The sequence below is a fragment of the Scyliorhinus canicula genome, chromosome 2, assembly GCF_902713615.1.
Source record: "Scyliorhinus canicula chromosome 2, sScyCan1.1, whole genome shotgun sequence".
In the NCBI taxonomy this organism is placed as follows: Eukaryota; Metazoa; Chordata; class Chondrichthyes; order Carcharhiniformes; family Scyliorhinidae; genus Scyliorhinus; species Scyliorhinus canicula.
Window position 1 is genome coordinate 8,298,657 of NC_052147.1, and position 22,851 is coordinate 8,321,507.

The following is a 22,851-nucleotide window of genomic DNA, read 5'->3' on the forward strand; positions in this document are numbered from 1 at the left end:
TCATTCTGCCCTCACTATGTTCGAGGAAGCTCACCCTAGTTAGAGTTTTAAAATTTGTTTTCATAAAATTTACAGTGCAGAAGGAGGGCATTCGGCCCATTGAGTCTGCACCGGCTCTTGGAAAGAGCACCCTCCCCAAGCCCACACCCCCACCCTATCCCCATAACCCAGTAACCCCACCCTACACTAAGGGTAATTTTGGACACAAAGGGCAATTTAGCATGGCCAATCCACCTAACCTGCGCATCTTTGGATTATGTCTTTTGGCTGTGCCTTTTCTTCTTCAGACCCAAGTGGACTCAGTATTATCCTGTGGTCGACAGGGCTCTCAACCGTGTCCGACCCATCTCCTGCACCTCTGCCCTCATCCCTCGCCTCCCTCCCTGAAGCAGTATAGGGTCCCCCTTATCCTCACTTTCCACCCCACCAGCCTCCACATTCAAAGAATGTCCTCCCCACGTTCCACCATCTCCAGCGTGATTCACCAAACACATCTTCCCTTCACTCCCTCTGTCAGCATTTCACAGGGACCATTCCCCCCAAGACACCCTGGTCCAGTCCGCCATCAGCCCCAACACCTCACCCTCTTCCCACAGCACCTTTCCATGCAATTGCAGGTGTAACGCTTGCCCCTTTACCTCCTCCCTGCTCACCACCTCAGGCCCTAAACACTCTTTTCAACTGAGGCAGTGCTTCACGTGCACCTCCTTCAATCTGGTGTATTGTATTTGCTGCTCCCAGTATGGTGTCCTTTTCATTGGAGAGACTAAAAGCAGACTGGGTGACTGCTTTGCAAAACACCTCGAATCCGTCCGCAAGGAGGACCCAGACCTTCCTGTCGCTGCCATTTCAACTCACCCTCTTGCTCTCACGTCCACATGTCCGTCCTTGGCCTGCTGTAATGTTGCAGTCAAACCCAGTGTAAACTCATTTTCCGATTAGGCACATTACTGCCTTCCGGACTTTAAATGTTTCAATCATCTCTTACTCTTCTAAACTGCAGTGAACACAAGCCTAACCTCATAAAACAATATGCCCATTTCAGGTATTAGTCGAGTAAACTTTCTCTGAACTGCTTCTCACGCTCTTATATCTTTCCTTCGTATAATAATAATTTTTATTAGTGTCACAATTAGGCTTACATTAACACTGCAATGAAGTTACTGTGACAATCCCCGAGTCGCCACATTCCGGCGCCTGTTCGGGTACACAGAGGGAGAATTCAGAATGTCCAATTCACCTAACAAGCACGCCTTTTGTGACTTTTGGGAGGAAACCGGAGTACCCAGAGGAAACCCACGCAGACACATGGAGAATGTGCAAACACCACAAGGACAGTGACGCGGGCCAGGGTCGAACCTGGGTACTCAGCGCCGTGAGGCAGCAGTGCTAACCACTGCCCTATTTGCCTTATCTTCCTTATACAAATATCCATTCATGCTGTTCACTGTTCCCATCTTAGCCCTGCTCAATTTCCACTTCAAAACACATACTTCACACCTAACTCCATTTTAATGTCTTAATCATCAGACTGATTAAATTATTCACACCCCTACACATGCATGCCTGCTTCACAGTACATCACAGAAATGTTGGGAAAGTATTGAAAAATATTATATTTTCAGGACTAATTGCAGTACATCCACCCTTTCTCCACAGCACAAGTGACTTCTTTAAAGAACTCCAATTAATTGGCTGAACATGATTCTTCCCTTTGGAATTTTTCTTTATCATAGTAACATATATCTTTGTATTCTGAAATATCACCTTAAATATCTGCCGCTACCTGTCTATTTACCTAGTGCATAATCTCATTTGCCAGTTCAGTTTAGTTAGCTCTGCTTTCATGCCCTCATCATTGCCCTTATTTAAGTTTAAAATACTAGTCTGCAACACACTCTTTTCTCCCTCAAACTGGATTGTACATAATATCAGTTTATATCTTTTGTTTTGAATGCTCCATGCATTTATATACAGAGCCTTTGGTTTTGTCCTTTTATTATTTTTGTAGCGTTGAGCCTTTTCTGTTGATTTGCTCTTAAATCTCTCTCTGTCCCTCGCTGTCACGGTCTCTTTATCATTTCGCCTATTAAGTACTTTTTTCTTTTGCTTTATCTCTACTCCAGTTTACCGCATCTTCCCAAATTTGATCCCATGGTTCTGGTGAAGACTGGGTTTGGGCTGGAGTTTAAGGCCAGGATTACGATTAGAATATAGATTTGGGGAGATAGGATTGGGTTGGATACGAGTTTCAGGGTGAGATTGGGATTGGAATAAAGTTTTTGATAAAATCAGGAGTTAGAATTTAAATTAAAGATAATGGGCCCGATCTAAGTTTCTGTGTCATTTGGGGCGGGTTTTGCTGGGAGTTTCCCACTGGCTCTGTCACCACACCGCGTTCACGAACGGTGTGAGCACACCTCGCCGTCGGGAATTCGGCCAGTCGGGGTCGGAGCATCGCGGGGTGGGCCTTAGGCAATGGCCTGAGGCCGTGGATAATTGGCGGGGCGTACCCCTAGAGTACGCCACTTTCCTGGGGGCGGTGAATTAAAAAACCAGTGCCGCTCCCGATGTTGCCGCCGAAACGGATTCTCCGCCCCGTCGCCGAACGCAATTTCAGCGTCAGGGAGCGAAGAATCCAGCCCCACGTTTCCTGAGGGATGAGTCAGTTGAAATGGCTAAGATTCAATTACAAATGAAAAGACTTGAATTGAAGGCGAAAGAAAGAGAAAGATAGGAAAGAGAAAAAGAGAAAGTAAAAAAAGAATGTTTCAAAGACAGCATAAAGGCAGGAGTGATACAAGGCAAGAGAATGAGAAGAGAAAAGAAAGGAAGGATAATTAGAAATGGAGAAATTAGCAAAAGAGGAAAGAGAGAAGGATAAAAACAGGGATTACCAGATTAGGAGGCTGGAATTAAAGAAAGAGTCACCAGATGGTGGGGAAGAACTTACTTCCAAACCAGATCCCAGTGGGAAGATGTTTAAATTTGTACAAGCCCTCTCAAAGCTTGAGGCATGGGATTAGGGGCATTCTTTATTTCATTTACGATGGTAGATAAGCAAATGAAGTGGCCAAGGGAATCTGGACATTGGTGGTGTACACATCGCTGTCAGAAGTGGCTTCTGTGGAGTAAAGAAAGCTATCCTGAGCGCATCTGAGTTGGTTCTAGGTGTTTTGTTTTGCAAATAGAAGCGTTCCATTAGCCTCCCCTGAATCCCCTGAGGAAGGAGCTGCGCTCCGAAAGCTTGTATTTGAAACAAACCTGTTGAACTTTAACCTGGTGTTGTAAGACTTCTTACTTATGAATGTCAGCAGACGAGGGCATAGCAGCCGGCCTGATCCTGTCCTCGAATGAAAGCCAAAAATGGCTCTCATAATAAAGGGTAGCATTTCAATAGCTTCCTTGATTGAATGCTGCACCGCTATATCAAATTATTGTGACTCATGCATGAAGAACACCGAGATCCCTCAGCACCTCAGCATTCTGCATTTGTTCTCCATTTAAGTAATATTTTGCTTTTATATTCTTCTTGCAAAAGTGAACAACTTCACATGTTCCCACATTATACTTAATCTGTAAGACTTTTGCCCGCTCACTCAACCTATCTATATCCTTCGATAAACTCTGCATATCTTCTTCACAACATACTTTCTTATCTGTGTGTCATCAGCAAATTTAGCTACCATGCCTTCATACGCCTCATCTAATTAATTGGTGTAAATTGTAAAAGTGGAGGCGCCAACACAGACCCCTGCAGAACTCCACTTGTCACATTTTGCCAATCAGGAAATGACCGATTTATGCAGACTCTACTTATCAAATGTGTTATGGAAATCCAAGAACAGTGGGCGGGACTCTCTCAGCCCGGAGCCGTGCCAGACAATCCCCGTGACCGGCGCAAACCGTGCCACGCTGTCCCGCGATTCTCCACAGAGCGAAGAATCGGCAGCATTGGCGCCGGCGTGATTGGCGCGGTGTCGGTCCGGAACTGCGCTACACAGCCGGCCCGCCGATTCTCAGCATGGGAAGGGCTGAGCAGCCGTCGTGAAAATGCCAAGTCCCTCCGCCGCCGTTCACACCTGCGCTCAGCCGGCGGGAACTCAGCATGGAAGGGTGGGGGAGGGTGCCTGTGGGAGAGGAGGGTGGTCCGACCCTGGGGGCGGCCTCTGATGTGGCCTGGCCCACGATTGGGGCCCACCGGATGGCGGGTTGGCCTCTCTGGCTGGGGGCCTCCTTTCCTACACGCCGGCCCCTGTAGTCCTGAGCCATGTTGCGTCGGGGCCGGTGCATTGAAGGAAGCCACGTGCATGCGCAGGTTGGCGCCGGTGCCACTGCATATGCGTGGATACCGCGGCGCCCAGTTCGTCCCAGGATCAGCAGCTGGAGTGGCATGAACTGCTCCAGTGCCGTGCTGGACCCCTGTAGGACCCAGAATTAGTCATCAGGTCGGCCCATTCACGACGGCATGGACACTCTGCTGCGGGATTAGAGAATCCCGCCCAGTATCTCTGCAGGCTCCCTGAAGGAGACATGAGTACAGAAGCTTAGCTAAAGAGACAGGTTTTAAGGGGGGAAATGAGGTAGAAAGGTGGAGGGGTGTAGAAAGTGATCAGCGATTTGGACCGACAAATCTGAAAGTGGGCAATTACTGGTTAACAATTAAAATTGCAGATATTCAAGATGCCAGAATTAGAAGAGCACAAATATTATGAAGCACTATAGGGTTAGGGCATATTCGAGAAATTGAGAAGGGAATGGTGTGGAGTGGCAGTGTTAAAGGATACAGAATGGTGTGGAGTGGCAGTGTTAAAGGGTACGGAATGGTGTGGAGTGGCAGTGTTAAAGGGTACGGAATGGTGTGGAGTGAGTGTTAAAGGATACAGAATGGTGCGGAGTGGCAGTGTTAAATGATACAGAATGGTGTGGAGTGACAATGTTAAAGGGTACGGAATGGTGTGGAGTGACAGTGTTAAAGGGTACAGAATGGTGTGGAGTGACAGTGTTAAAGGATACAGAATGGTGTGGAGTGGCAGTGTTAAAGGGTACGGAATGGTGCGGAGTGACAGTGTTAAAGGGTACGGAATGGTGCGGAGTGGCAGTGTTAAACGGTACAGAATGGTGTGGAGTGGCAGTGTTAAAGGGTGCAGAATGGTGTGGAGTGGCAGTGTTAAAGGTACAGAATGGTGTGGAGTGAGTGTTAAAGGGTACAGAATGGTGTGGAGTGACAGTGTTAAAGGGTATAGAATGGTGTGGAGTGGCAGTGTTAAAGGATACAGAATGGTGTGGAGTGGCAGTGTTAAAGGTACAGAATGGTGTGGAGTGGCAGTGTTAAAGGGTACGGAATGGTGCGGAGTGACAGTGTTAAAGGATACAGAATGGTGTGGAGTGGCAGTGTTAAAGGATAAAGAATGGTGTGGAGTGACAGTGTTAAAGGATACAGAATGGTGTGGAGTGGCAGTGTTAAATGGTACAGAATGGTGTGGAGTGGCAGTGTTAAAGGATACAGAATGGTTTGGAGTAGCAGTGTTAAAGGATACAGAATGGTGCGGAGTGACAACGGATCCAGAATGCTCTGGAGTAGCAGTGTTAATGAATACACGTTTGACAGCAGCATGTTAATGCAGAGAATGGTAGCACTGAATACCAGTGTTGCGGGAAAGCCGCTGTGTGTCTGTGCTGCGGGGGACAAAGATTGTCAGCATTAATTGGAGGGTGTTTAATGATAGTTTTAAACGCAGCATGTAGACTGTCAGAGGCAGTAGAGAAAAGGGTTAACAGCTCTAGCAGTAATCAATGGGAAGAATGGGAGCTAGTTTTGAGGGTGGTGGGAGTTCGTTTAGGTGGGGGTGAGAGAGAGTGTACAAACTTGATAACAAATGTGAGGTAGCTGTTAGAATTGAATCAGTTCGAACAAGATTTGAGAGGGAGAATCTGAGGCTGAAATAAGAAAGGAAAGAAAACCGATGCCAGCAGCAGGAAGAGAGAGGGATGGTCAAAAAGAGAATCTCTGTGAAGTGGAATTGACACCCAAGTATTACATTTTTAAAACTATTAATTGTGAAATACAAAAGTGGTTCAATTCGTCCAAACACAACCTTTTTAATGTCAAAAGCTTCCATGTCCTTGCTGCAGGTATGTTCTTGCCCGTCTCCTTGTTTTCAGATGGCAAGTCAGTTCTTGCGCAGTCAGGATGTGATGAGAGAGTGTGGACGGGTGGTGGGGGTTGGGTGCATGCAATAGTGTTTCCATGAAAACTTAGTGTGTGTTTTTAGTTGTTTCGGCTGAAGTGCAAAGTCTGGGAACTCCCTGCCCTAAAAGGCTGAGTGCTGAAGTGTGCAGAGAAATTTCCTTCTGCCAGCTCCACAAATTGATCTTAAAATCGTGAATATTGCAGAGTGAACGATGCGTGTCTAAAACTCAAACAACTTGAAACCATTGAACCCCTGCCGTGCAGTAGGAGGCCATTCAGCCCATCGAGTCATTTGGATGTAGACGTCTTTTAGCCTCCCTCAGGGTTCAAGGAGAAAGATTGCTTTACAGAGTTTCATTTGGGCTCCTCATTAGTAATTCTATCTGACCCAATGACACAAGTGAAGGTGAATACAGTGCAAAATGAAGGAGATAGAACTTACCAATTGTAATAAAAAGCCGGCAGCAGATAGCGAGAGGGATGGAGAAAGAGAGAAAATCTCTGTGAAGGGGAATTGACATCCAAGTATTCCATTTTTAAAAGTATTAACTGTGAAATACAAATGAGGTTCAATTAGCAAAGACACAACATTTTAACCTTAAAAGCTTTCATATTCCTATTACAGGTATGTTCTTGCTCATCCCCTTGTTTTCAGATGGCAAGTCAGTTCTTGAGCAGTGAGCATGTTTTGGGAGGGTGTGGGCGGGTGGTGGGGGTGGGCTGGATGAGATAGTTTTTCCTGGAACATTTTGACATCTGTTTCTAGTTGTCTCAGTTGCAGTCTATAAGTCTGGGAACCCCCTGCCCGAGGAGACTGAGGGCTGAAGTGCTCCACAAATTGATCTTAAACTTGTGAATATTGCAGAGCGAATACAGGATGTGTGTATACTTTTGGAAGTAGACGTCATTTAGCCTTCAGAAGGTTTCGAGGAGAAAGATTGCTTTGAGTTTCATGGGGGCTTCTCATTAACAATGTTACCTGACCCATCAACACTGTGATACAGTGATACTGCAGAACGAAGGAGACAGAACTTACCAACTGTAACACAAGAATCGCAATCTTCAAATCGCTCAATTCAGCCAAGACGGAAATTCAGGAACTGATACAACTTTCAGTCGGAAATAGACAACAGGATTCTTTCAGGAGTAGGTATTCCATTTTTTTCTATATCTCAAAAAACAGGGTACAGAGAGTAGACAATGTATTTGGAGAAGTAATATTTGCTTAACTTTTAAGAATGTTTCTTTAGACAAATTTGTAAACTGCAGAAGTTTTGGTTGAGGTAGGGATTGGGTTGCAGGGTTACAGGCTGATGGCAAGAGAGAGAGGGGTGAGGCCAGGTAAAGGGTAAATGACAAGGATTAGAATTCTGAATCAGAGATGGTAGAGTCCGGTTGTGAGGGATTGGCAAGGACAGAGGTAATGGGTGGGGCATAGATCTGGACAATGTCTGGGAACTCCAGGACTGTGGCATTATTCATACAGCCCATTTGATATGACATGTCATCCACTAATGTAATGATCCACCACTGGTGCATTGTGACAGGAGTGCTTACCATCCACAATGTGCACTGGAATAAGTTGACACATCCACACACCTCCCAAACCAGTGGCATCTACCAGCTAGAACAGGAGAGTCAAACCCTTTTGCATGTCGGCCCACATTTCTTTTTTTTCTCACTCGAGGGGCTGATAAGAAAATTTTGGAAAGATAAGGGGCGGGATTCTGCGACCCCCTGCCGGGTCGGAGAATCGCCGGGGGCTGGCGTGAATCCCGCCCCCGCCGTCTCCCGAAGTATCTGGCACCAGAGATTCGGCGGGGGCGGGAATCGCGCCTCGCCTGTCGGCGGGCCCCACCCCGGCGATTCTCCGGCCCGCGATGGGCCGAAGTCCCGCCGCTGTCATGCCGGTCCCGCCGACGTGAATCAAACCACCTGCCTTACCGGCGGGACCAGGCGGCGCGGGCGGGCTCCAGAGTCCTGGGGGGGGGGGCGCGGGGCGATCTGGCTCGGGGGGGTGCCCCCATGGTGGCCTGGCTCACGATCGGGGCCCATCGATCGGCGGGCGGGCCTGTGCCATGGGGCACTCTTTTCCTTCCGCGTTCGCCATAGTCTTCACGATGGCGGACGCGGAAGTGACCCCCTCCCCTGCGCCTGCGCGGGGATGACATCAGCAGCCGCTGATGCTCCGGCGCATGCGTGGACTTCCGCCGGCCGGCGAAGTCCCTTCGGCCCCGGCTGGCGTGGCGCCAAAGGCCGTTCCCGCCGCCCAGCGGGGCACCAACCACTCCGGCGCGGGCCTAGCCCCTCAAGGTTAGGGCTTGGGTTCCGCACCTTTGGAGCGGCCCGACGCTGGAGTGGTTCACGCCACTCCATCCCGCCGGGACTCACCGCCCCGCCGGGTAGGGGAGAATCCTGCCCATGGTTTGGCACAACATTAAACACTAATTTTGAAAAGGAATCAATATCAAAGCAACAAATTGATCATTATAAAAAAGGCAATTGATAAGAATGGCCATTAAAAACTGGCACGCAGCTGAGGTAACCAAAAAAAAATTTTTGCCTTTTAACTTAACCATAGAATTCCTGCAGTACAGGAGGAGGCCAATCGGCTCATCGAGTCTACACCGATCCTCTGAAAGAGAACACTATCTAGGCCCACTCCTCCACTCCATCCACGTAACCCCACCTAGCCTGGACACTAAGGGGCAATTTAGCATCGCCAATCCACCTTACCTACACATCTTTGAACTGTGGGAGGAAATCAGACCAGCACCTGGAGGAGACTCATTTAGACATGGGGAGAATGTTCAAACTCCACACAGGCAGTCAACCAAGGCTGGGTCCCTGGAGCTTTGAGGCAGCAGTGCTAACCACTATGCCATCATTCCGCTTAAGAAACAGAGCTAGAGAGAGACAGAATTGATCCCAACTCTTGGTCATCAGGGAAGGGGAAGGGGACTGGCTTGTTTTTTGTTAAGTTTTTAGGAAGTGAGGAGGAGGGACGATGGGTGCGTGTGTCTCGACTTACTCAGTCTCTGGGTTCTTGCTCGTGCGCGTACACGCACACACTCATACGCACTCTCACTGACACTTAAACATGAACACTCTCACTCACACAGACTTACTCTCGCTCATACACAAAAACACTCACACACACACACTCACTCACAAACATACTCACTATCACTCAGACTCACCCACTCACATTCACACTCGCTCACACACAAATGCACCCACTCTTACTCACTCACACAAACACGCCCACTTTCACTCACTCATACACACAGATACAGAAACACACTCATTCTCACTTATACACACATACTCTCACAAATGCACTCACTCTTGCTCACATACATGACACACTCACTCACATACAAACATACTCACTCTCACTCATACGCACACTCATTTTCACACACACAAACGCTCACTCTCACTTGCAACCACTGTCATATGCATGCACACACTCACATGCATGCACACAATCACTCACATGTAGACGCACACACACACTCATACACACACTCACTCATACATGCACACACACTCGTTCACTCACATACACACACTCACTCATACACACACACTCACTCACACGCACACTCACTCACACACACACACACTCACTCACATACACACACACTCACATACACACACTCACTCACTCACATACACACACTCACATACACACACACACACTCACTCACATACACACACACTCACATACACACACACTCACTCACTCACGTACACACACACTCACATACACACACACACACTCACTCACATACACACACACTCACATACACACACACTCACTCACTCACTCAAATACACACTCACTCACATACACACACACTCACATACACACACACTCACATACACACACACTCACTCACTCACGTCCACACTCACTCACATACACACACACATTCGCACTCATACAGACACACATTCTATATGGACACACTCAATCATAATGTTCAGCAATCGGATTAACACAGGGTCTAGAGGCTGTTGGTACTGCTGCCAGGATGAAGTGCAAGGTGTGATTGGTTCACTTCTCAGCACGTCCAAACGACACGAGAGCAATTATCAGACTCCCATCAATCTACCACATGAGCATGTTTGAACCCTTCTCTTTTTCGGTTTTACATTTTCATGTAACCAAATACTTATCTCAGAGCAAAATGCATCCTCAGAAAAATGTAAGATTGTGCCCTTAGCTCAGTTATCACCCAAAAGGAAATAGTAAACCGGAAATTGTTGCAAGGTTTTCACTCACTGCTCTCACATATCTAGGCTATAGAGAGTGAGCAGGACAATGTGTTCATACCCAGTGCATCAACATGGGCACTGTGCAAATGGCTAGCAGTAGTGTAGAGTTGAGGGAGTAGGTACCGGTGGTTGGGGCACTGAGAACAACAGTCAGCATAGAACATATGACAATCACTGGGGTATACCACATAATAAAAAAGGAGGGGACAACGTACTTCTGTGGAGGTTACTGAAATTTCCATGACTTGACAGAGACTGACACTGAACAAACGTTAGTGCAGCGACATAGTTAAAGGGCACAGAATAATATAATAATAATCCTTATTGTCACAAGTAGGCTTACATTAACACTGCAATGAAGTTACTGTGGCAAGCCCCTAGTCGCCACATTCCGGCGTCTGTTCAGGTACACTGAGGGAGAATTCAGAATGCCCAAATACCTAACAGCAGTCTTTCGGGACTTGTGGGAAAAACCGGAGCACCCGGAGGCAACCCAAGCAGGCACAGGGAGAACGTGCAGACTCCTCACTGACAAAAATATGGATTACCAGTATTAAAGGAAGCAGAATGGTGTGGAGTGGCAGTGTTAAACGATACAGAATGGTGTGAAGTGAGTGTTAAAGGGTACAGAATGGTGTGGAGTGACAACGTTAAAGGACACAGAATGGGGTGGAGTGGCAGTGTTAAAAGATACAGAATGGTGTGGAGTGACAGTGTTAAAGATACAGAATGGTGTGGAGTGACAATGATAAAGGATGCAGAATGGTGTGGAGTGGCAGTGTTAAAGGATACAGAATGATGCGGAGTGGCAGTGTTAAAGGGTACAGAATGGTGTGGAGTGAGTGTTAAAGGATACAGAATGGTGTGGAGTGGCAGTGTTAAAGGATGCAGAATGGTGTGGAGTGGCAGTGTTAAAGGGTACAGAATGGTGTGGAGTGACAGTGTTAAAGGATACAGAACGGTTTGGAGTGGCAGTGTTAAACGGTACAGAATGGTGTGGAATGGCAGTGTTAAAGGATACAGAATGGTGTGGAGTGACAGTGTTAATGGGTATAGAATGGTGTGGAGTGACAGTGTTAAAGGATACAGAATGGTGTGGAGTGACAGAGTTAAAGGGTACAGAATGGTGTGGAGTGACAGTGTTAAAGGATACAGAATGGTTTGGAGTGGCAGTGTTCAAGGATACAGAATGGTGTGGAGTGACAGTGTTAAAGGATACAGAATGGTGTGGAGTGGCAGTGTTAAAGGATACAGAATGGTATGGAGTGGCAGTGTTAAAGGATACAGAATGGTGTGGAGTGAGTGTTAAAGGACACAGAATGGTGTGGAGTGACAGTGTTAAAGGATACAGAATGGTGTGGAGTGGCAGTGTTCAAGGATACAGAATGGTGTGGAGTGGCAGTGTTAAAGGATACAGATGGTTTGGAGTGGCAATGTTAAAGGATACAGAATGGTGTGGAGTGGCAGTGTTAAAGGGTACAGAATGGTGTGGAGTGAGTGTTAAAGGATACAGAATGGTGTGGAGTGACAGTGTTAAAGGGTACAGAATGATGTGGAGTGGCAGTGTTAAAGGATAAAGAATGATATGCAGTGGGTGCTAAAGGATAAAGGATGGTGTGGAGTGAGCGTTAACGGATACAGAATGGTAGAACATAGAACATAGAACAGTACAGCACAGAACAGACCCTTCGGCCCTCGATGTTGTGCCGAGCAATGATCAACCTATTCAAACCCACGTATCCACCCTATACCCTTAACCCAACAACCCCCCCTCCCCCCTTAACCTTACTTTTAAGGACATTAGGGGCAATTTAGCATGGCCAATCCACCTAACCCGCACATCTTTGGACTGTGGGAGGAAACCGGAGCGCCCGGAGGAAACCCACGCACACACGGGGAGGACGTGCAGACTCCGCACAGACAGTGACCCAGCCGGGAATCGAACCTGGGACCCTGGAGCTGTGAAGCATTTATGCTAACCACCATGCTACCGTGCTGCCCCTTTTTTTTTAAATAAAATAATTATTATTCTCTCCCTTCTCCTTGTTTATTTACATCCAGCCACTGACCTTCCCCTCCCCTATCTCACCCCCCACCCTCCCTAACCCACCCACCCCGGCCGGCAGCGCCAGGTCTCCTGAAATCTCCCAGGGCCGGTGTGTTTAGCGCAGACGCATCCGGTTCGAAGACCCGGTGTGGAGTGACAATGTTAAAGGGTACAGGGTGGTGTGGAGGGGCAGTGTTAAAGGATAAAGAATGATGTGCAGTGGGCGTTAAAGCATACAGAATGGTGTGGAGTGAGTGTTAACGGATACAGAATGGTGTGGAGTGGCAGTGTTAAAGGATAAAGAATGATGTGCAGTGGGCGTTAAAGCATCCAGAATGGTGTGGAGTGAGCATTAATGGATACAGAATGCCAGATTTATGAGAAAGCTGCTGTGTGTTCATGCTGACTTGGAAGCATGGTTTGCCAATATTAATGGAAAGGCTAATTGTGCCAGTTTTAAAGGCAGCGTGAGGCTTGGCAGACTGTGTGCTGAAAAGGGTTAACAAACTAAGTGTTAAAGAATGGGAAGTGAGGGTGGGGAAGGGAGAGTGGCAGCTTGATGTACAGTGGGCACTTTTGGGGATTTGGGGATTGTTGGAACTTTATCGGTATGAACCAGATTGAAAAGGTGGAAAACCATAGGTCAAAATAAGGACGATAAGAAAGAAGAGAAATGGATGGGGGATTGAATAAGTAAATGAATGTTACAGGTTTGCTCTTGGCCATCTTCTTGTTTTCAGATGGCAAGTTTGTTCTTGACCAGCCAGGATGTGATGGGGATTCTGGGTGGGTGGAGGGGAACAGTGGGGGCAGGGGATGAGTCAGGCTTTTCATGAAATTTTTTAGCTTTTTCTCACTGTCTCAGCTGCAATCTATCAGTCTGATACTAGTGCCTTCACTAAGGAGCGGGGGTGTGAAGGTATTTAGAGGAATTTCCTTCCGTCAAATCCACAAGTTTGCAAACTTTGTAGAACAAAAACAAGATGTCCCTATATTTCTGGATGCAGATATCCCTTCGCCTCTCTGATAAGATACAAAGATAAAGCTTGCTTTGGGTTTCATGTGGGTTCCCCATAAGCAATTCGATTAGAAGTATAAAAGCTTGTGAATGCGATACGTTGCAAAACAAAGTTCCCAACTGTAATATAAGTAAAGGATCACAATCTTCAAATCGCTCAATTCAGCCAAGAGGGAGATTCAGGAACTGATCCAGCTTTCTGTCGGAAATAAACAACAGGAATTTTTCAGAAGTAGGTATTCCATTTTATTCTACATCTTGAAAAACCGGGAAGGAAGTGAAGTGGAAGGCACGAATGGGCAGAGAGAAGATAAAGTCAATGGAGAAACAATGTTTGAGTGACTTTAAAAAAGTTTTGTTCTCAAAGTATTTAAACTGCAGAAGCATCAATTTTCTCCTAAGCCAATCAAGGGAAAGTGTCTGGGTGAAGTTGTACAACTCCAGTTTTACATCTTGCCTAATTATGTCCTCTATTAAAGTCAATGAAGGCAGGCACTAGGATTTAGGCTGAGAGAGATGGCCAAAGACAGGTGGAGCTCAGTGAGAGGGAGGAATGGGGAGCAGAACTATGGATGAGTACTTCAGGTTTATGGCATTAACCAGGACATGCTTGATCTGGCACGTCAATCATTAACCTGATGCTTCATGGTAGTTGTGTGTATCAAACACAGGGTGAAGTGCAATAATTTAGTAAGTCTTCTTCAACTACAACTTCCAACCATCAACATTAACAACTGGAAGGACAATGGCAACAGGTGCATGGTAACGCCACAACCTGTAAGCTCCCCTCAAAGCCACACATCATCCTGGCATGGAAATATTTCTGTTCCTTCACAGATGGAGTCACGTTTCTGGAACTCCTTCCCTAACTGCACTGTGGGTGTACCTATACCACATGGACTGTTGCAGTTCAAGAAAGCAGATCACTGTAGTGATATCATGGTTGTGTTGTAATTGGAGACAAGATACAGGGCTGTTAACGGATGAGGAGATCTGTGAGCGAGTGAGAGCCCATTCGGGGGTACATAGAGATCAACTGACACGGGAGAGATTGCGGATGGGGTTGTCTGGAAGGCACTGAAAGCGGTTATTAGAGGTGAATGTATTTTGATTCGAGCCCACAGGGATAAAACTGAGCGGTCGTTGCTGGACAGTTTGGTAGGAAAAATCTTACAGGTGGACAGGAGATATTTGGAGCCTCCAAATGAGGCGCTCCTGGAGGAGTGTCAGAGACTTCAAATGGAGTTTGGGCTCCTTTCCACAGGTAAGGCGCAGGGTCAGCTGAGGGGTGTGAAAGGGGCAATATCTGAGCATGGGGAGAAAGCTAGCAGGATGCTGGTGCATCAGCTGAAGAAACAGGAGGCAGTGAGAGAAATAGGGAAAATAAAGGCTACAAGGGGGAAGATGGTGATGGACCCGGGGTGGTGAACGAAGTGTTCCGGGAATTTTATAGCCAACTATACGAGTCGGAACTCCCGGTTGGGGAGGAGAGAATGAATCAATTCCTAGGGAGGCTAGAGTTCCCGAAGGTAAATGAGGAACTGGTGGAGGCCCTGGGGGGCCAGATTGGGCTTGGGGAGGTGATAGATGGACTGGGGGCAATGTAATCGGGTAAAGACCCGGGACCGGACGGATTCCCAGCGGAATTTCATAAGAAGTTCTCTGGGTTACTGGGGCCGCACCTGGTTAAGGCTTTTAAAAAGTCCAAGGAGCTGGGAGTACTCCCCCCAACATTATCACAGGCATCTTATTGGCAGAGGTACTGGCCATTCGAATAGAGGATTGTGTCCCGGAGATAATTGGGGAGGACCAAACAAGATTTGTGAAGGGCAGGCACCTGACATCCAAGATTAGACAGCTTCTTAATGTAATTATGATGCCAGCAGAGGGTCGCAAGGCTGACGCGGAGAAGGCTTTCGACTGGGTGGAGTGGAAGTACCTATGGGATATTTTAGGCAGGTTTTGGTTTGGGCAGAGATTTCTGGAAAGGGTCTGGTTATTGTACCGGGCCCCGGTGGCAAACGTAAGAACTAACCGAGTTTGGTCGGAATACTTTATGTCGGGGGACAAGGCAGGGACGCCCGCTCTCCCCATTACTGTTTGCCCTGGTCACAGAACCCTTAGCAATGGCCCTGAGAACAGCGAATGCCTGGCGGGGTATAGTGAGGGGGGTGGAACACAGGGTCTCTCTCTTTAAGGACGATTTGCTGCTTTATGTCACGGACCCGGTGGGGGGAATGACTGGAATCATGGCGGTATTAGGAGAATTTGGGTGATTTTCAGGCTATAAGTTAAATATGGGAAAGAGCGAGATGTTCGTGGTCCAGGCAAGAAAGGAGGCTGAAAGAGCGACCTTTTAAAGTGATTGGGAGGAACTTTAGGTATCTGGGGATTCAAGTGACCAAGGTTTGGGGGCAGCTTCACAAGTTAAATTTGGACAAAGCAGTGGATCAAATGAGAAGCGAGTTCCATAATTGCGACATGCTCCCACTGATGCTGGCGGGGAGGGTTCAGACAGTGAAGATGATGGTCGTTCTGAGACTGTTTTTCTTTTTTCAATGTCTCCTGATGTTTGTCCCAAAGGCTTTTTTCAGAATTATGAATGTGGTGATATTGAGGTTTATATGGGCGAGTAAAACCCCGAGAGTAAGGAGGGCACTCCTGGAACGCGGAGAAGGGGGCTTGGCTCTCCTGAGCTTTATTAACTATTACTGGGCTGCCAACATATCGATGGTCAGGAAGTGGGTAGTGCGGGCGGGGTCGGTTTGGGAGCGGATGGAGACAGCATCATGCAAAGATACGAGTTTGGAGGCTTTACTGACGGTGCCCCTGCCGTTCTCGCTGGCTTGGTACTCTACAAGTCCGGTGGTGGTGGCAGCCCTAAGGGTGTGGGGGGCAGTGGAGGCAGCATATGAGACTGGAGGGGGCGTCAGTATGGTCACTGACCTGTGACAATGACCGGTTTGTCCCGGGGTGTTGGATGGGGGCTTTAAGGTATGGCAGTGGGCAGAGATTGAGAGGTTTGGGGATCTATTCATCCAGGAGGGCTTTCTGACCTTGGTGACATTAGAGGAGTAGTTTGATTTGCCGGATGGGAACGGGTCTCGGTACCTTCAAGTGCGGGACCTTGTACGGAGACAGGTCCCAAGCTTTCCTCACTTCCCCCTGAGGGGACTACAGGAGAAAGTGCTGTCAAAAACAGGGGTTGGAGGTAGTAAGGGTTCAGAGATATACAGGGAATTGTTAGAGTGGGAAGGGGCCCCTATCAGAGAGGTGAAGAGGAAGTGGGAAGAGGAGCTAGGAAGGGAGCTGGAAACTGAGCTGTGGGAAAAAGCCTTGAAAAGGGTAAATGCATCCACGTCCTGTGTTAGATTAGCTTAATTCAATTCAAGGTAGTCTACAGGGCCCACATAACGGTAGCCCGATGAGTAGGTTTTTCGAGGAGGTGGAGGACAGATATGGACGATGTGGGGGTAGCCCGGACAATCATGTTCATATGATTTGGACATGTCCGAAACCGAGGGGATTCTGGCAGGGATTTGCAGATGTTATGTCAGAAGTCCTGAAGGCAGGGTAACTCCGAGTCCAGAATTGGCAATATTTGGGGTGTCAGACGATCCGGGGGCAAAGGAGTGGGGGGGGGGGGGGGGGGGGGAAGCCGATATCCTGGCCTTCTCCTCCCTGGTGGCCCGGAGACAGATCTTGCTGAGATGGAGGGACTCGGAGCCCCCGCAGTCAGGAGTGTGGGTCAGCGATATGGGAGGGTTTCTCAGTCTGGAGAAAATCAATTTCGCTCTGAGAGGATCAATACAGGGATTCGCCCGGAGTTGGCAGCCGTACATCAATTTAACAAAAAGTGAAAGCAAGCAGTAAGGGGGGTGGGGGGGGGGGGGGGGGGGGGGGGGGGGGGGGGGGGGGGGGGGGGGGGTGGGAATGGGAAAAGGTGGCGGGGGGTTGGGGTGGAGGAAAACAGGAGGCTGGGTAATGTTAAATAAGGACAGGGAGCTTAGTATGCGGGTAACTGGGGACAGGGCGGGAGATGTAGGGGACATGATTTATTGCTTGTTGTTCTTTTTGGGGTATTTTGTGCCTCGACCCGCGCGGTTGTTTTAGAAATGTCAACATGTTGAATTGTGAAAATTACAAATGCTTCAATAAAGTATTTTCTAAGAAAAATGGTTGTGTCTCATTAGTATATAAGTGAATGTTAGAGTCAAGTGACCTCAGACTGACTGGAGAACTGGGAGAAAGGTTGCTTGTGCATGTTCATATTGTTATTCATCTGTTATTCTGTACATAGTTGATTCCAGTATATGTTATTAAATCGTTTATAGCTTTAGCTACAGTGTTCTTGTAATATAAATAAGGCCATCAGACAAGAGCATTACGCTCACCACTACCTTCAAGGGCAATTTGGAATGGGAAATAAATACTGAGCTCATCGGTGATGTTCACATTTGAGAATGAATATTGAAAAAGGTTGCATAACTGGGAGGTTAAAAGAATAATGTAGAGGGTGATTGAGATTCAAACCCTGTAAAAAATGAAATAGTATGAAGGAAAGGGCAAGTGAACAGGACAGATTAGATTTGGATCTTTCAGATAACTGACTCAAATAACAAAACCAAATGCCTCCTTCTGTTCTTTAAAGTTCCACTACTACACTTTCATAACTTCTCTGTTTCCTCTCTAGGCACACGAGTTTCAGTAAAGAAGATTTAAATTGACAATGATCATAAAATATTAGTGACCACACCTGTGAAGATATTTGAAGAAAAGTTCCAGTATTGTTTTCCATGATGACCAACTGCACTGTTGACCACAGAATCCATCAGTTCCTGTTTCCTCCTGTCTACATTGCTGTCTTCATCATCGGCCTCCCAACTAATCTCCTGTCCCTGTATCACAGCTACCTACAGATCAAACAAAAGAATGAGCTGGGGGTCTATCTCTGCAATCTGACCATCTCAGACATGCTGTACATCATTTCCTTGCCCTTCTGGGTTCAGTATATGCTGCTGCACGATGACTGGGTCCACTCTCGGGCACTCTGTATACTCAGCGGTCTGCTCCTCTACCAGAATATCTACATCAGCATTGGCTTCCTCTGCTTCATCTCCATTAATCGCTGTCTTGCTGTTGCCTACCCTCTGAAATTTAAAATCTTACACACCAGGAGGGCTGCAGTGATCATCAGTGTTTTCATCTGGCTCAAGGAGATACCTGCCTGTGCCTTTTACATCCAGTCCCAGGTTCTCAGTGTAGACAAGGAGAATGACACCTTGTGTTTCGAACAATATCCCATGCAGACAGAGGACAGATATTTAAACAGTTACAAGCTCTTGTTTGGGTTCCTCCTCCCTCTGATTTTATTTCTCTTTGCTTACAAGAAAGTTTTGACCGTTGTCCATACGGTCCGCGGACTTCAACGTGAGCAAAAATTGAGAATTAAAAAATTGGTTTCTGCGTCAATCATAATTTTCCTGGTTTGCTTTGCTCCTTATCACCTTTTCCTGTTGGTTCGGGCCATATTTGAGCATGACTGTAAATTTGTGAACAGTGTTTTTGAGGTTTATCATGTTGGTGTTCTATTGACGTGTTTAAACTGCGTGGCTGATCCCATCTTGTACTGCTTCATATCTCCGAGCTCAAAGGGCTGGTTAGGCAGATTTCTGGATCCTATTACAAAACTCCTTCCTTGCAGAAAGACAGAGGCAATTGATGCCTCAGAAATACAGGTCAAATCAAGACTCATGAATAAAACTGAATTAGCATGTTAAGCTTACCAGGATGTGGAGGATAATAGTCCTACTTAATGGGTGATGTATATCGGGAGTCATCAAGACACCTTGCATAACCTTGATTTATGTTTCCTCTCAAATAAGAAGTTACAAGGTGACCTGATTCATATGTTTAAAACATATTTAGTAGGGCATATAGAAAGTATTTCCCTTGATGAGGAGATATAAAAAATAGCGTGAGGCCAGTTCCACACAGCAGGATATGTGCCTGATTGTGTATAAATGCTGATGTCAACATTGGGTTTTTTACATTGGTACTGAAAGCTTTTTGTTAGGTAAACAAATCAAGAGATATGGTGGTAAGGTAGGTGATGCAATTGAATGATGGAGTAGGTTTGAAGTGGTGAATGGTCTCTTCTTGTTATCTTATCCAACATTACGGAATTTGTACACGTATGTTAGGGTTTGTCACCTATTTTGTAAATCCTCCATTTGCTCTTTAAAAATATCACCTTGCTTCCACATTTTTCTTTCTTTCCAGAAAGAAAGAATTTTGATTTATGTAACACTTTTGCAACTTCAAGTCTTCACAACTTTACAGCCAAAGATGTACTTTTGAAATTGATGGAGTCCTTCCTGTTTATTTCCTTATTACCCCATTCTTTTATTTTTGATGTTACATTTTTGGAAAACAGCCTGCACCTTTAATTCAAACAGAAAACTCCAATAGGTTGTGCTGGTTTAAATTTGTGTTGTAGACTGGTCGGCCCGAAGGACAACTGGGACTCGGTTTGATTGATTTGGCTGGTGGCCAATGAATTGGTTCAAGGGGCTGTGCTCTGCCTGGTAACAGGTGGTGATTGGATCTTATGCCAGTAGGATGGTTCAGAGACCTAAGGAGATTTCAGTTTTGATTCTGGCTGCACTATGAAGAGACCCATATAATCACTCCAGAAAACCTTCTGTGAGACCCGTCTCTCCCCAGAAAGATTCAGCTAACTATCCCCAGAAAGCCTGCTGCGAGGGCTGTGTTTCTGTCCAGCAGCCCTTGGGGTGTTGGATTCCTGAAACTACAGAGGCCTGCAGACAAACCACGAACCGAAAGCAAAGTTTGAGAAAACAAACACTCTGTGGCGACTGGACTTCAAAACCACAGGAAAGACTATAACAAACTGCAAGCCAAATACTTTAATCTGCAAGTTTACGGTGAAGAAGGTATGCTAAGAACCATAATCTGAAACAAATACTTTCTTCCTTTCACCTATGATCTCTACCCCTTCTCACCCCTGTGTTTTCTGTGCTATGTGTGTGTAGAGGGTGGGTAAGTGGGGGTTAGGTATTAGTTAATAGTTACCCAACTGTATCTGCTGCGTATTTCATTATAGTTCTTGTTATAAATAAAGAGTAATTGTGTTTACATTTACAAACCTGGTGACTGTAATTGTTGGCCAGTTAACGGCCAAAGGCTTTGGGTATTTTTATAAGAATCATTGATTCCCCACACTGCCCTTTCTTCACATTCACTGCCCAATAATAATATATCCGGTTCAGCAACGCCAAGCCCCCTGACTGCCGGTCCCTCTGCCGGAGGACCGACTTCTGAATCCTAGCCACTTTACCCGTCGAAATAAAAGACAAAGTCAATTTCTCTACTGCCCCCCCAAAAAAGGATTTTTGGCAGAAAAACCAGTGCACACAGGAACATAAAAAGGAACCGCGGCAATACATTAATTTTCATCTATTGTATTCTGCCGCCAAGGACAGAGGGAGGCTATCTCACCTCTGCAGTCCATCTTAATCCTATTCACCAAACTTGAGAAGTTCAACTTCCGAAGCTGGGCCCAATCCCGAGCTTCCTGCACTTCCAGATACTTAAAATGGGAACCCGTTAAGTGGAACAGTAATATCCCCAGATTGGCTCCCATCCCCGGTGGAGCGACCCAAAAACACTCACCTTTCTCCCAATTCAATTTATACCCTAGAAATGCCCCAAAATGATTCAGCAGCACGATGATATCATCCATTGTGGGGATCCAGTCTGTCTATTACAAAAGAAGATTTTGGTATACAAGGACACCCTATGCTCCACCAATGTGCCCCCCCCCCCCCCCCCCCCCCCCCACCATTGTCCCCTTCAACCTATAAGAGGCGAATTGCCAATACAAACAAGAGGGGGAACATAGAGCACCCCTGCCTTGTTCCCGTGTAACTCAAAATAACTAGAACATGGTTTGTACGGACACGGACTTTGTGTAGCATCTGGACCCACACTACCAATTAAGGCCCTATCCAAAACTGTTCTACCACCACAAACAAAACCCCCCATTTTATTCTATCAAAAGCCTTCTCATCATCAAAAACCATAATGTCCTCTGCAACCTTCTGGCTGGGACAAAACTACGTTAAAAAGCAGTCTCATATTCAAATACAACCCCCGCCCCTTCACAAACCCAGTCTGATTTTTACCAATAACCTGAGGGTGATATTCCTCCAGCCTCAATGCTAAAACCTTGACATCCATGTGAATAAAGAAATAGGGCAGGATGACCCACAATCCACTGGGTCCTTATCCTTCTTTAACAGAAGTGAGATGGAGACTTGCATCATTGTCTCTGGAAGAGACTAGGGCAGATGGAAGAGACCTCAAACATCTCCAGCAATAGTTGATCAGCAAACGTTTTATAAAATTCCACCGGTAACCCATTTGGCCCTGGCGTCTTATCCGTCTGCATGCGCCAATTGATGTCAGCACTCCCAATGATTACTCCAGCCCTTCCCGGTCCTCATCCTCTACCTTGTAACATTCCAACCCCTCCTGAAATTCTCATATATCCAACTCCTCTCCCGGCGGCTCCGACCTAAAACAATAGATCAAATTGCCCATGCAACTTCTTTCTACTAGCCAAAAGCTCTGGGGTGGGTAACTCAAGTACCTTCCGTCCACCTCTAAGATCTCATCAATCAACCATTGCCATTCTTCCCTTGCCTCCCGAACCACTTGCGCCTGGTGTGATATCTCCACTCTCACCACTGCCTTCAGGGCCTCCCACAGCACCCAGGGCGACACCTCCCCATTCTTATTAAATTCCACATACACCTCAATCACCCTGGCCACCTTCACACAAAATTCCAAATCTGCTAACAGCTCCACATCCAAACTCCACGCGGCCGCTGGGTCGACCTCATCTCCACAATCCCATCCACCAGGTGCGGGAATATTCCACTTTCTTCACGCTTGGCAGCAGAGACCTCCCCATCACAAAAGTGTCGATGTGCGAGTATACATTGTGCACCGGTGAGCAAAATGATAATTCCCGGTCCCAAGGGTGCAAAACCCACCACAGACCTGCTCTAGCCATCTCCTTCATGAACGCCGTCAGTATCTTTGCTACTCCCGAAGAGGCCAGCGGCCTTGGCTTAGACTGATCCCACTTAGGGTTCAGAACGCAATTCAAATCTCCCCCCATCTTCCGTGTGTCCATATCTGGTATGGCTGCCAGCATCCTCTTCATGAACTCTACATCGTCCCAGTTGCTGAAATCACCAACTTACCCTCCAATGTCCCCGT

At 46.8% G+C, this 22,851-nt stretch overlaps 1 protein-coding gene across 2 annotated transcripts; it reads left to right on the plus strand.

The window, feature by feature from the left end:
* Window positions 1-6,946: 6,946 nt before the first annotated feature.
* Window positions 6,947-20,710, plus strand: LOC119950677 (ovarian cancer G-protein coupled receptor 1-like). 2 transcript variants are annotated; one of them, XM_038773327.1, is made up of 2 exons: window positions 6,947-7,343; window positions 18,236-20,710. In XM_038773327.1, the coding sequence occupies exon 2, from the start codon at window positions 18,339-18,341 to the stop codon at window positions 19,320-19,322; it is 984 nt and encodes a 327-aa protein (XP_038629255.1). In that variant the 5' UTR covers window positions 6,947-7,343; window positions 18,236-18,338; the 3' UTR covers window positions 19,323-20,710. The 2 variants fall into 2 exon arrangements, with proteins under 2 accessions (XP_038629255.1, XP_038629246.1); XM_038773318.1 differs by having other exon boundaries at window positions 6,947-7,339.
* The last annotated feature ends 2,141 nt before the right edge of the window (window positions 20,711-22,851 follow it).

What these genes read in the sequence shown, in the direction of transcription:
- LOC119950677 (XM_038773327.1), top strand. Translation starts at nt 18,339, where the DNA reads ATGATGACCAACTGCACTGTTGACCACAGAATCCATCAGTTCCTGTTT.